The 12,652-nt window shown below is 47.9% G+C and overlaps 1 protein-coding gene and 1 long non-coding RNA gene across 2 annotated transcripts; one reads left to right on the forward strand and one right to left on the reverse strand.

Annotated features, from left to right (window-relative positions):
* Window positions 1-229: 229 nt before the first annotated feature.
* Window positions 230-5,455, forward strand: LOC122378946 (INO80 complex subunit B-like). The gene is made up of 7 exons (XM_043360667.1): window positions 230-458; window positions 1,846-2,005; window positions 2,266-2,386; window positions 2,759-2,891; window positions 3,085-3,188; window positions 4,651-4,835; window positions 5,151-5,455. The coding sequence occupies exons 1-7, from the start codon at window positions 419-421 to the stop codon at window positions 5,314-5,316; spliced, it is 909 nt and encodes a 302-aa protein (XP_043216602.1). The 5' UTR covers window positions 230-418; the 3' UTR covers window positions 5,317-5,455.
* LOC122378948 lies at window positions 5,445-6,406 on the reverse strand. The gene is made up of 2 exons (XR_006256103.1): window positions 6,318-6,406; window positions 5,445-5,964 (listed from the first exon to the last, which is right to left on the reverse strand). It is a non-coding gene; the product is annotated as an uncharacterized LOC122378948 (long non-coding RNA).
* Window positions 6,407-12,652: the final 6,246 nt, after the last annotated feature.

The raw sequence follows: 12,652 nt of genomic DNA on the forward strand, positions 1-12,652 counted from the left end.
ATCGTTACGTGCGATCGAAGACATATACCATCAAATAATCGTAATGCATTTTGTTCAATTTTAACTGAACAATTATATTATAGCTTATTCCAATGTTTTTTTTGTTGTAATATGCCAGAATTTTCAATAAAACAGCAAAAATGGCTAAAAATGATTAATAAAATGATCAAAATTGTGTTTGATATTTTTCAGTGCGCAGAAAACGCTTCCTATCCAGAACATGACTATCGAGAATATTGACACCGGCAAGACCCCGGTATTCATTCTAATTTCTAATGCATGTTGATGTCGTTGATGTATTGGAAGCTGTCTGTGACGTCTGCTCTACTAATACCTGTATTTAGGGCCTTGCTAATACCCATTTTTTTTAGCTAATAAGCGAAATAAGGTAGTCAAGTTCGGATCGGCCTCCTTAGCAATGGAATTTGATGAAGATGATTTCATCTTTATTGAATCTGGTAAGATCGGCATGTCATGTTGCGACTTAATGCCACTCCAAATTGAGATACCTATCAAAGAAGTTCAGCTTTTTATAAATCAAAATAGGTACAGTTGATGTCAAGTGAGTTTAAGTAGATAGGTAATCTTTATGTTTTGTCATAAAAACTTCTTTTTACTATATTTATTACCTTCAGCAGTCAGCACTGACAAGAGCTCAGAGAAACCACTGGAGTATCATTGATGGTCACTGGTCTGATCATATTTATGACATACCTTCTTAACCCTCGCCGCCACAGGCTATTTTTAGTCCTTCGACGGCACAAGGGGGGTTGGTACGACCCCCCCTCGCGTTTGGCCCCTGATAGAGCTAAAGCTTTGCGTAAAAAACGAGCATGTTGCCCGTCATGAGAGGAAGCCAATGATATCCAATTTTAAGGTCCTAGGTCATCGGTTGACCTTCCAGGTCAGGTCAATGACCCAAAAATCGGGAATATCGGGACCTGTTGGAAAGTCGTAAAGCGTGGCTTCTAAGGGGTTTTCCGGGGTGCTGATCACGAATATCTTGTTAGTTTTGATCACAGATGATGCCGTTAAGCATTTAGACCAGGTCGGGTCAGGTCAGGTCAACCGGTAGGGGTTGTAACGGGTATTTGTAGTACCTGTCATCCGCCTCTGACAGCTTCATAACATGTTACTAAGGCACCAAAACTACTTCGTAAATGTTCAAATGGTTGCTAAATTCGAATTCAGCTTAAAAAACTAGCGTAGAAACATGTAAACTTGAAAAAGTGAACCGAGGTCACCAAAGGTCAATGACCTGACCTGACCTTCAGGTGACCTTGACACCCACCCTAATGCATGGGAGCAACATCAAATCACATGTTTGAACGTTTGAAACCACGAAAAGCTTGCAAACGCGCGGCTAATGCGAGCCGACATAGGTACGCCGAGTCGCGATTTCGGCCAAACATGGTCACGGAAAAGAGGTCACACGTCAAAGGTCATTGGGGTCAGGGTCATGAAAATTTTAGGGTATGTGTAAAATTGATCAATGCGAGGGTACTGAAAGTTTCGTCGCGATCGGCCGCTTTTTACGCGAGTTATTCGCGAAAAACCGTAGGGGGGGGGGGTTGCATCACCCCCCCCCCCTGTGCCGGCGAGGGTTAAAACCTAACCTACCAACCTTCAACCCACAACCCACCAACCTACCTAACTGGATATGGCAGCTCGGGTGACGTCTGCTAAGAGAATACCCAATTAGATTTACTATCTTTTGGCACCAGAAATAATCTTAGACTAGTTATCTCAAGCCAGTGAAATCATTCACTTTGACTGGACTTTTAGCTGAGGTTGATGGGTTGATTGTCTAAACTGTGGTTTGTCACTGATTGTGATTTTTCACAGACACACCAGCAGAGCAGTTGGAGACATTGACACCACCCAGGGCTGAACAGCCAAAGTATCAGCCTGCCTATGGAAAACATTCAAGCCTGGATGATGCAGAGCCATCAACATCAAAACCAAAACTCAAGAGAAGCTTTAGGACAAGCCCTGAGCCACAAGGGTGAGCGGGTATCTCATGACATACCTACATCCAATTGCTTACACACTACACTCCCAGATTTCAAAGTTAGCCTGGCATTTTTGTTGTTTTCCAATAATGGCCAGTTTGTTGTCCCATTTTCCATGTTTTTCCTATATTTCCATGCTTTTGTATGAGTAAAAGCTATCAAATCACATTAATCCTAAACTCATGTTTAAAAGCAATCTATATTCAATGTCCCTTTATGGTTTGTTTTCATAAATTGCCCGTGTGTTTGGCAGCCTGGACTTGGCAGGTCAGTCTCGGCCAGGTACTAGCGGCAAGAAAAAGAAGAAAGGTGCTGATCCAGACAGCGAGGAAGAACGCTGGCTGGACGCTCTAGAGGAGGGCAACCTCGAGCAGGTGAGAGATCATCGGTTGGACTCATGTGCTACTATTTAGCAGTGGGATTTGGGGACTGTAGCCGGCTTAAGACTTTGCTCTATCGGCGGGTCCTTGTGGAAAGCCATTATCGGCACAAATAGCTGTTGCCAATTTAAAAATTGAGATTCATTTTGCTTACTTTTCGGCTTATATTGGAAGCTCGATGTGTTTAGAATGATAATTGAGAACGTAACCGTGAAACGACCGCTGCCGGCAGCGGTATCATCCGCCATTCGTTAAATGTTTATTTGATTGTCTTTACTCAAGAAGATGACTACTTAGGTATGTGATTGTGTCACTTGGCCGTCCTTCACCGCTCGGCCTATGTACATTCACGCCTCTTGGTAACAGGTGGATGATGAGCTGAAGAAGATGCGGAACCCGCTGCTGATGACCGCCCGTCAAAGGGCCCTGCTCGACAAACGCTCCGGCGATGACAGCATGGAGAGCTTTCCGGCGGAGCCGCTGCTGGCGCTGCCCTCCGGTAAGACGGCGACGGAGTGGAGGGGCTGGGAGCTTGATAAGTGGAGAAAGTCGGCAACGTTGGTGTTTGATGTAAAGAAGCAATGTTACGATTTTTTTGCATTGGATCGTTGGCTTTGAGGATGCAATGGTAGTATTTTACTATGCAATTTATTATGTCTATATTTTCTTTTCGATGTCTTGGTTTTCCACAGGTTACCGAGAGAAAACTGAGATGACGGCGGAGATGGTGGAAAGACACAAAAAGAAAACCGAACGACGTCGAGAACAGGCCAAAAAGCATCGAGAAGAAGAAAAGGTACCTTCTCATTTGTTTCAGCGAACTTCGTTGTTTCTTCAAATCGTTTTTGTAGTCGCGATGTTTATCGATAGATTACCGTAAAATGGGGTGTTAAGGGACAGTGGGGGTGTTAAGGGACAGTTGCATGGGAAAAACTTTGAGTCATATTAACTTCCTAATTTGAGAAGGTTCAATAAAACCTTCAGTGTGGTAGTTGACACTGTTTTGCTCTTGACCATAGGACAAAATGCTATGGTTTTTCATGCAAGTGATTTGGTTCAAAAATGGATTTGAAAATCATGCTACATTTTCACAAAATTGAAACATCTCCAAAACTCTGTGTGTACCACATAAACTAGTGGATGTACAGGGAAAATGAATGCATAGGTGTATTGTCACATGTATTGCACATGTTTCCTGAAAAACTTATACAAATCCACCCATTCATTCATCATCCTCTTCCTCTTTTCCGGATACATGCATATTTTGAGGTGGATGTGGGGTGCTAAGGGACAGGGAAGAAAAAATAAAAAAACAAAATCTAAATACATATAGTTAAATCAAGTTGTCTTTCAGTAGGCATGGAAAACACCAAATTCCACATAAAATGCTGGCAAGTTCATGCTTTTATCTCTAACACATCTTAAGTTATGTAACAAAACATCTCAACACTCTCTTTTACAATGATGGGTCAATGGAGACTGATGTAGGTAAATGTGATGTCATCATAAAAAGGCCAAAACAAAGAGGGCAACATAATGACAAGTGACTAGCTTCAACATGGGTTTTTATTGATGACAGAAGATTACTTTTTGGCTCTGTTTACCTTATAATTAGCACATTTTCCACAAGCGTAAACAGCATTACACGTAATTGGCTAAAAAGGTCATTAGTGGTGAATGAACCTGACTTGTTTTGTGACAGAATATGCAAAACATTTCAATAAATCAATTATGTGCCCTTCCACACCCCAATTGTGGGCATTTGATGACCATTTCTTGGAATAATATAGGTGTCCCTTAACACCCCACATTGGGGTGCTAAGGGACAGTGATGAAAAATAATAAAAAATAATATGCAGGCATAAATCTTAAAAACTTTAATGTGGCAGGCATGTAAAGCACCAAATTCCACATAAAATGCTAACAATTTGATGCTTCTATCTCCAACCCTTCTTGAGTTATATAACAAAACACCTCAAAACTGTCAACACCCCGTTTTACGGTACGCCTTTATCATGTATTGTTTCGCGTTGAGAATTTCTAAGCATCTGTTTGATAACAGCTGGAAACTGTTTGTGTTTGCACACTATACCTACGTAGTTGTATTATGTTTTTAACGTCATCTGAACTCAGTTAGCTGCGTTGGCGAGATATTATCGAACTGCTAGGTAAAAGTAGAAGTGTTGAGCTTGCTTGACCTACCGGTTCTCGTACTATCACTGACCGCTATCACTCGTACTCGTACTCCGTACCCGCAGAAAAAGACCGTCAGTCGACTGCTGAACAAGTCCGAGTCTCGGGCTGGCCGCGGCGCCGCTAAAGCCAAGGCTGCTGCCGCCGCTGCCGCTGCCGTTCCTGCCATCGTGTACCGACAAACTGTGACTGGGTCCGAGCTGCGCCTACCGGTCGGAGTGGCCGCCCCGATCTCCGCTCAGCCTCCCAGGTGGGACGCGCTGTGGAGCTTTGTGACTGCGTGATGGTAGCGACTTAGCGAGAAGGCTGTACATTCTTTTTATTGGCTTGCCTGCGATGATTCAATGCCTGTTTGCTGACATCAATTACATAAGCTTAAATCTAAACCATACTTCGACTTTCATGCGTCTAATATTATGCGTTTGATCATGCCTGTTTGCTTGATTCCATTATATTTGCATCCTTGCCTCCGTTTTCTTTTTGTCGCTGTCCTCTCAATCTTTCTTCCCTTTCCCACTGCCTGCGTCGGTTCGCTATCTGACCCCATCCTCCCCTGCTTTCACAGGGCGCCGCCGAAGCCACGACTGTGCGGTGTGGCCGGCTGCTCCAAGCCGCGCCGATACAGCTGCTCGGTGACTGGAGTCCCCCTCTGCAGTCTGGAGTGTTTCCGAGCAATAGCGGCGCAGAGGGCGCGGACGCAGAAAACACCAACGGTCAGCGTGACGTCGTGACGGGGGCGCGCCGTGAGTGTGACATTTTGATTATTGCGTGACCGTGTTCTCGTTTGGGTGTGATCATATTTTGTAAAGATTCACCTCATCATCATCATATCATTATCATTATTTGCCAAAATACAATGAAGTGGGTAAATCGTGTATAAAAACAATGGGTTAGCCATTTTTTACTTCCACTGACGAAAGAGGAGTGGGGATCGACTGACGCAATGCAGTCGAATTGGCAGTGAGTTGAGACATCGGTTACCGCACACGAGCAGTCCACTTCGCGACGACGCAGATACGAGAAGGTTCTCACATTGTTCCGTTGTTATTACGCCTTAGCTCCCCTCCTGCCTAGTTTTCCTCTGCGTAGAGCATTCCTAACCCGCACCGAGTTTAGGGCGCGTCTAGAGGCGCTGCCGGAAGTGTCTTTTCTTCCCCGCGGTGCCGTCTTTAGTCCCCTGTGCTGTCGTTTCTTTCTCCGCCGGCGCTGCTCGCTGCTGTAGTCGTAGTCGTAGTCGTCGAAGTTGTAGTCCTCGTAGTCGTCGTAGTAGCCGAACTGTCCGCTGCCGGCGCCGGCCAGGTCCTCGTCGTCTGATTCGGGCACGGTGCCGATCGGACTGCCGCCCCCGCTGGTCAGATCGGCCAGCGTGCGCACCGATTCTGGACGAGAGAATGGGACGTGGGGGTGAAGGGGACAAATAAAATTTCGGGAACACAAGGTATTACATGGACGATCTGCTAGACTTAAAACCACGATATTTCAAATGATTTTAATGTTTTCGGTCAGCTCTGAATTTCGTACTTTTGTGACTTATTTGTTTGTGTGCAAGGATTTCATTTTCATCCTTATATTATGCATCCGAGTTGGCTGCATATCGCCATTCGCCTCATCTCAACTATAAGCCTTGTTCAATGTTCATAGACATTTTAGCTAGTCTGATAACCTTCTAAAATCTATGCATCTTCACCTAGTCTGGTGTTTTCTGGGCCCAGAGGAGAAGAGTCTGTCTTACCCTGCAGCTGGTCGATCTGTGACTGTAGCGTCTGTATCTGCTGACGAAGACTGGCCACCTCCGCCCGAGTTTGTTCAGCTTCTAAGGCGCTTTGTGCATCCGCTGCAACATGGGGGGATATTCGGAATGTTATATGAGCGGTGGCAAAACGTGTTGGTGTGGGGACGGTTGAAGCTAGCGGAGTCCAGGTATGAATGGTCGGACGTGGATGGCTTTGTCCCACACGATGAACTTTTTTTTTGGCGCTCGCTCATTCACAATGGGGGGAAGACAACCGTAGCTTTTGTCAAAAATGCGTTCAAACATTGGCACAATATTGAAATACAGCTGAAGTTGAATGCATACTGAGTCCTGGGTTAGCAATATCAGATCCTGAAGGCCCATCCTGTCTTTAGATGCGACTTAGGTCTCTCAACATACCTCTTCCCTCACCTGCTGCCGCCGTACCGGGCTGGCCGGGCGGGCCGGGGGGACCGGCCACCCCCGGCTCCCCCGGGGCCCCGCGCTCCCCGGGGAGGCCGGGGAGGCCGTCTCGACCGGGCGGGCCCGCCGAACTGGCCGGGCCCTCGGGACCCAGCGGGCCTGGCGGGCCCCGAAGACCTGGTGCACCTGCGAATGTAAGTTTGAGAAGTTAATTTGTGGTTCTCGTGGTGCATAGATTTATTTTCGGCTCACCGTGGCGTATGGGCGGTTTTCCTTTTTACATTTTCATCGATGATATAACCAATGTCATCAAATGAGGAAAGCAATACATCATGCAAGCTCGACATCTGACGGATTTCTTATTTGCATAGAAGGGTCATAAAAGGGACATTGACAAGCACATGTATTATGCATGGGTGGAGCTTTTCCAGGAAAGTTGGTGGGGCAAAAAGTTGTCAAACCTACATTGTCCGATTGTTAAGTTAGATAAAATTCAACAATGAATCAATTCTTTTCATTACAGAGATAATATTTTGCATTACACAGACATTTCAAAGCTCCTCAATGCGAAAAGCATAGGTTTGCTAAGCAGTAAAGTCCTGCAAATCGGCTTAAGTTGGTGGGGCAAAGCGCTTATTGGTGGGGCAAAATGGCAAGTTGGTGGGGCAGGCGCCCCACCAAGTGAATAGGAAGCTCCACCCCTGATTATGTATGATTTTTCTTATGGTTGTTATGGTTGAAGCACGATCTTGTCATGTTTTCTACTTTTAGGAGTGTGTCATCTGCCTTAACCCTACCAGAGTCACTCACCGGGTAGACCTGGCGGTCCGGGCGGCCCCTCGGGTCCGGTGGGACCGGGTGGTCCCGTGGGTCCTTCTGGTCCCTCTGGTCCTGGTTCTCCCGCTCCTGCTCCGGCCGGTAATACGGTCCCGGCGCCGGCGGGACCTGAGACCGGACGCGTGCACTCAGTCAGCGAGTTTTGTACCCAGTGCCTGAGATCTACGTTCACAAAGCAGTGGGGTCTGGCGTCTGCAGTCCATACGCAAGTGAGACGCAGATCAGTTGGTTCTACATTTCTTTAGTCAGTCAACGTGGTCTCGGCAGTCAGTGGGTTTGCACTTGGGATGGTCTGTACTTTATCTCTCCGTGCTTAATAATAATTGAATCAGTTTTCAGCAATCGTATCTTCTATCCTTCTTCTCAGCATCTACGCAATCCATTCATCAAAAAAAAATCACCCTCACGCAATCTGCCTTTCAAACCACCTGCTATACCAACCTGGCGCTCCTCTGGGTCCGGGCAGACCGGGCGGCCCCGGCTGGCCGGTCCTGCCTTCAGCACCCCGGACTCCGGGCGGCCCCTGTACTCCGGGAGGTCCCTGCGCTCCGGGCAGACCGTCTCGGCCGTCGGCTCCGGGCTCTCCGGGTTCTCCGGGAGGTCCGGGCGGCCCCGGAGGACAGTCGCAGGCCGGCTGACGGCTGCTCTGCCTGTCATCCACCTCGGCAGGGATGTCCCCTCTCGTCTGTCCGCCCACCGCCACCTCTCCGGGAGCGAGGCCGGAAGTGCCGCCACCGCCGCTGGTTGAATACGCTGCTGTGGACATTCAGAACACGTTACTTTGTTGGATGTAGAATGTAGACATGAGTTGGATGTAGACAGAGCAGTAGAACGTGGGTTGTTTTGGTAGTTGACTTGTTGTCGTTATCTGCTTTCACGTCTATCCAGGCTAGGTGGCACGAAACTGGCGAACTAGACAAAATGCCGCTTCATGGCCTTCCTGCCGCCTTTCTCCGTCTCTCTGCCGTCTATCCTCACTACTGGGAGATATCAGACACCCTTCCCGAGATAAGTATCAATAAATACTGACGGAAATACGCCGGAATGAGCCGAGACGCGTTTATGGCACCCTCGATGAAACTTAATCGCTCCCAGTTCCGAACTGGGTGAAGGAGTGTGTCCCAAATCAGGACAATGGCCGGGCTCGCACAATAGGGGACCGATCAGCTGTATTTTATTTGGCCGCCACAGCTAGTCGGTCAGTACGTGTTGTCGTATTTAGTGGTCATAAAACGCTGATTGCATACAAGAGCGGCTTGAACTACGAGCTTCCCGAATACGAGACTAACTCGCGTCAGATTTACTCACAAGGCACCGCTCACTTATTGACAGCTACAGACATCCACGTTCGAAAGCTCGGCATCAATACATTTGGCTATCGTATCTCAACGTTTTGGTAACTGATAGCATCACTAAACATATCAGAGTCACTGCATTAGATGCCTGTCATTGCGGTATGTAACGTCATGCGTGACTGAAGCGTAATAAAAAGATACTTACGCGTTTGGAAGCCCGAGCTGGCGGTGCCTGAGGGAGACCTCATCCCGACGAAGGCCTCGAGCGTCTTCAGTCGACTAAGAGTGTCACTGAAGTCTTCACACGTGAAGCAGGCTGTCCGGGAGAAGAGGGTTGGGTCGTTACATGATCATTGAAAGACTATTATCGTTCCGCGCACTCACCTTGACGACTCGCAGTAAACTGCCGGGCCCGCGCGGCGCTCGGCCGGTAGGTGTGACCGCCACATTATTATTATTTTGTTTTTTTTTGCGAAACGATGCCTGTACGACAGTTTACCAGTAGTCCTAAAAAAAATCGTCAAGCACCCTTCCCATACAATACTTGAGATATTGAAGTATCGCCACCATGCCAGTCTTCCCTTCCGAGTTTGTGTGATTTCTATGAATTTAGCCGCAAGACTGACCAAAATATGCCTCGTTATCTTACCATCATTGCAGTGCCGTCCCTCGAAGCCTGGACAGCACTTGTACTGCATCTCATTCACCATCTTATAGGAGGTGACGTACCGCGGTCGACGCCGCTTCCTGAAACGAACAAATTAGTCATTCAGGAGAGCGTTCTTCTGTAACACAAGCATGACACAAAATCTGAGTGACGCCCGTGAGGCCTTGACGACGTACAGTGTGTCATGTAGATGGTCACGCAAGGTAACAACGGTTGAAAATCATTTACACTGGACTCAATTCATACAGTGATCTGACAGTCGTTATATATACTCACACATCGAACTGGCAGTCGTTCCAGTTTCCGGTGCGGTAACACTTTGAGTAGTCGGAAGCACTGTACTCCTCCGTGCCGTTCTGTACCAGACAGGTGACCCGCCGCTGTACAGTCACCGGGCAGTAGTTCCTGCCGCCATAGGGGTCAAGGTCAACGACAGGTCAAAGGTCATGTACCAGACAGGTGACCCGCCGCTGTACAGACACCGGGCAGTAGTTCCTGCCGCCATAGGGGTCAAGGTCAACGACAGGTCAAAGGTCATGTACCAGACAGGTGACCCGCCGCTGCACCGTGACTGGACAGTAGTTCCTGCCGCCATAGAGGTCAAGGTCAACGACAGGTCAAAGGTCATATACCAGACAGGTGACCCACCGCTGTACCGTCACCGGATAGTAGCTCCTGTCGACACAAAGGTCAAGGTCAACGACAGGTCAAAGGTCGTGGTACGGTACGAACTTTGGATGGAGATGAAATGCTGGTAGAATTTTGGAATTAATGCAAGATGGCATGAGGTCATTTACAGGCCAAGGTCCTTCCAGTGTCTTGACTTGACCAATTGCAAACCAGGTCACGAAGGTCATGGAAAAATTGCTGGATGGTCAGACTTCATTGGGTCACCCAAAGATTGAATTTTTCTGGTTGGCCAGATCAATGTGAAGTAACGCAGTAAGAAGAGCAGTAAGAACTTTCTCTACGGATAATGTCAGGTTTTGTAAGCGTATTTAGAAGCATCGGCATAGGCACTTCAGCCTACTACCGTTGATGAAGCTCGGTGCTCAATGCACAATGCACACATGATCAAAAATATAGCATTCCACTCTTTAGTATTCGCCTCACCACTTGTCAACCATCATTTATCGTTAATCATTATCCATTACGCTGCGACATATAACTAATGCAATTCAGTCTTATCGCGCTACGATGCGATAAAGTTAACTAATGCACTAATCGGTACCTATCGCGAATTTGTCGTCTGGGGCGGTTGGCAACTGCAGACTGCACACGACCTCCAGTTCAGGGACCGATCTGCATACTAATGGCCCCGACCTTGATCGCGTGAATCATTCCGTCACACTTGGTGAATGTAGCACAGCAGGAGTCCCACACTGGACCCTAGTTAGCCGTAGAAGGGTCTGCAGTGTTCTGGGTTTGGTCTCCACCCCGCAACTCTGCAGGTGTTGTGATGATGAGTGCTTCGTGTCGACGTGGGCTATCTCGTTTCGGAGAAGTAGATCAATATGTTCGACTCTATCATAGCTGCTGCTCGCTACTATGCTATAACTGCATGGCCGGTCATACTTGCATGTCTGGTGTCTGATGTCTGCACAGCTGATGTCTCTCAGCATTCACTGTGCCTCGATTCGCTCCAGATCTTCGATTTGCCCCTCGACTCCCCTCTGGTCACCTTTGGTCACGTTCGGTGATGGTCGTTACTCGTTACCATATATGGACATTGGACACTCCGCGTGTGCGCTGTGCTGACTGGATAGTCCAGTGCCTACGAGACTTGCCCACGTTGGTACCAGTCATCCCGCAAATGACCTGAGTCATCTCGGGTCATTCCGGGTCACTCTTGGCCATCATTAGTCTCTGCACAATCGTCCGGAGTCATATCTCGATTCTCGAGTCACTCGGAGTCACTCAATAGTAATCTAGCCCGGCTCACGTTCCCGCAATCGGCAGTTCCTTGCACGTCTAACTCAACATTTTTCTTACCACTTTACTCGGGTGTTTTAAGTGCAGGTGCACAAACACTTCAAAGGTTTGACCTAACGTAGTCTATCTTTGGTTGCCGGAAGCACACAATGACTTCAAATGACCGGGAGTCTATTTATGACTCCGGCCACGTGGAGTCATTCAATGACACCAACTCACCCGGAGCCTACAGCTGACTCCAAAACACCTGAGTCCAATCGATGGCTCTAAATCCCCCGAAGTCACCGTGGCGACTCTGTGCTCGCCATATGCGGTACCGACAGCACAGTCCTGCCGATCGGCCCGTCGCCCTGATCCGATCCGATCCGATCCAAAGAGCGCGGCCGGCCGGGGCTTCCAAATACGGGCGTCTTGTGTCGCGGCGACTCGAGCGTCGCGCCATTCCGGTTTGACGTTTACTGCCGGCGTACTGTGATGCTCGGAGATGTCTGTCCTTCAGACGGGGACGATATAGCTGACTGAGGGTCGCGGACGACAGGTGCGCAACCACCCGCAGAATCCACATAGACAGCCGGTGGTGCAGACTTCGCGGAATGGCTCGGCAATGTTGTGCTTGGGTTGGGCATGTGGTGCAAAATCGTCGAAAAATTCGGGAGCAAGGCGGGAGCCACTGCCAGCCCCGTAAAAATGTGAACTAACACTAGATGAAGTTGTGAAGCATGCTGGATTAGATCGGCCACAGGAATGGGTTGGCATACTTAGGTACAGCTCTTTGGTATTTAGTGGTGCAATCTGTTCGGTATTTAGTGGTTTATATTTTTGTGGGTCAGTAAAAAAGGCGAGCGTTCTAGCTACGACCATCTGTCTCGCTTGAGTAGTTTGCTTGGGCGGCCGGAGGAAGTGAAATTCTTCCTGAGCTAGCCGACACTCATGCCATCCTTCAAGCCCAAACATTTAATAAGTACAGATATAAGTTATAACTTTGGTTTTATAAATTTCGTAATATCGATATCTTTTTTTTATTGATTTATTTCTTCTCTGACTGCACTATAACACTGAATTCTTTGAATCAGCTCGAGCATAAGCTGCCTTCACTGTAACCCAGCTCAGACGGTAGCAGTCAGTAGTCACGTTCACGTCCGGAAACGCCTCCCATCTCAGCCAGCCAACACCCCCTTCCC

The sequence above is a fragment of the Amphibalanus amphitrite genome, unplaced genomic scaffold (genome assembly GCF_019059575.1).
Source record: "Amphibalanus amphitrite isolate SeventyFive unplaced genomic scaffold, NRLGWU_Aamphi_draft 000068F_arrow, whole genome shotgun sequence".
Classification (NCBI taxonomy): Eukaryota; Metazoa; Arthropoda; class Thecostraca; order Balanomorpha; family Balanidae; genus Amphibalanus; species Amphibalanus amphitrite.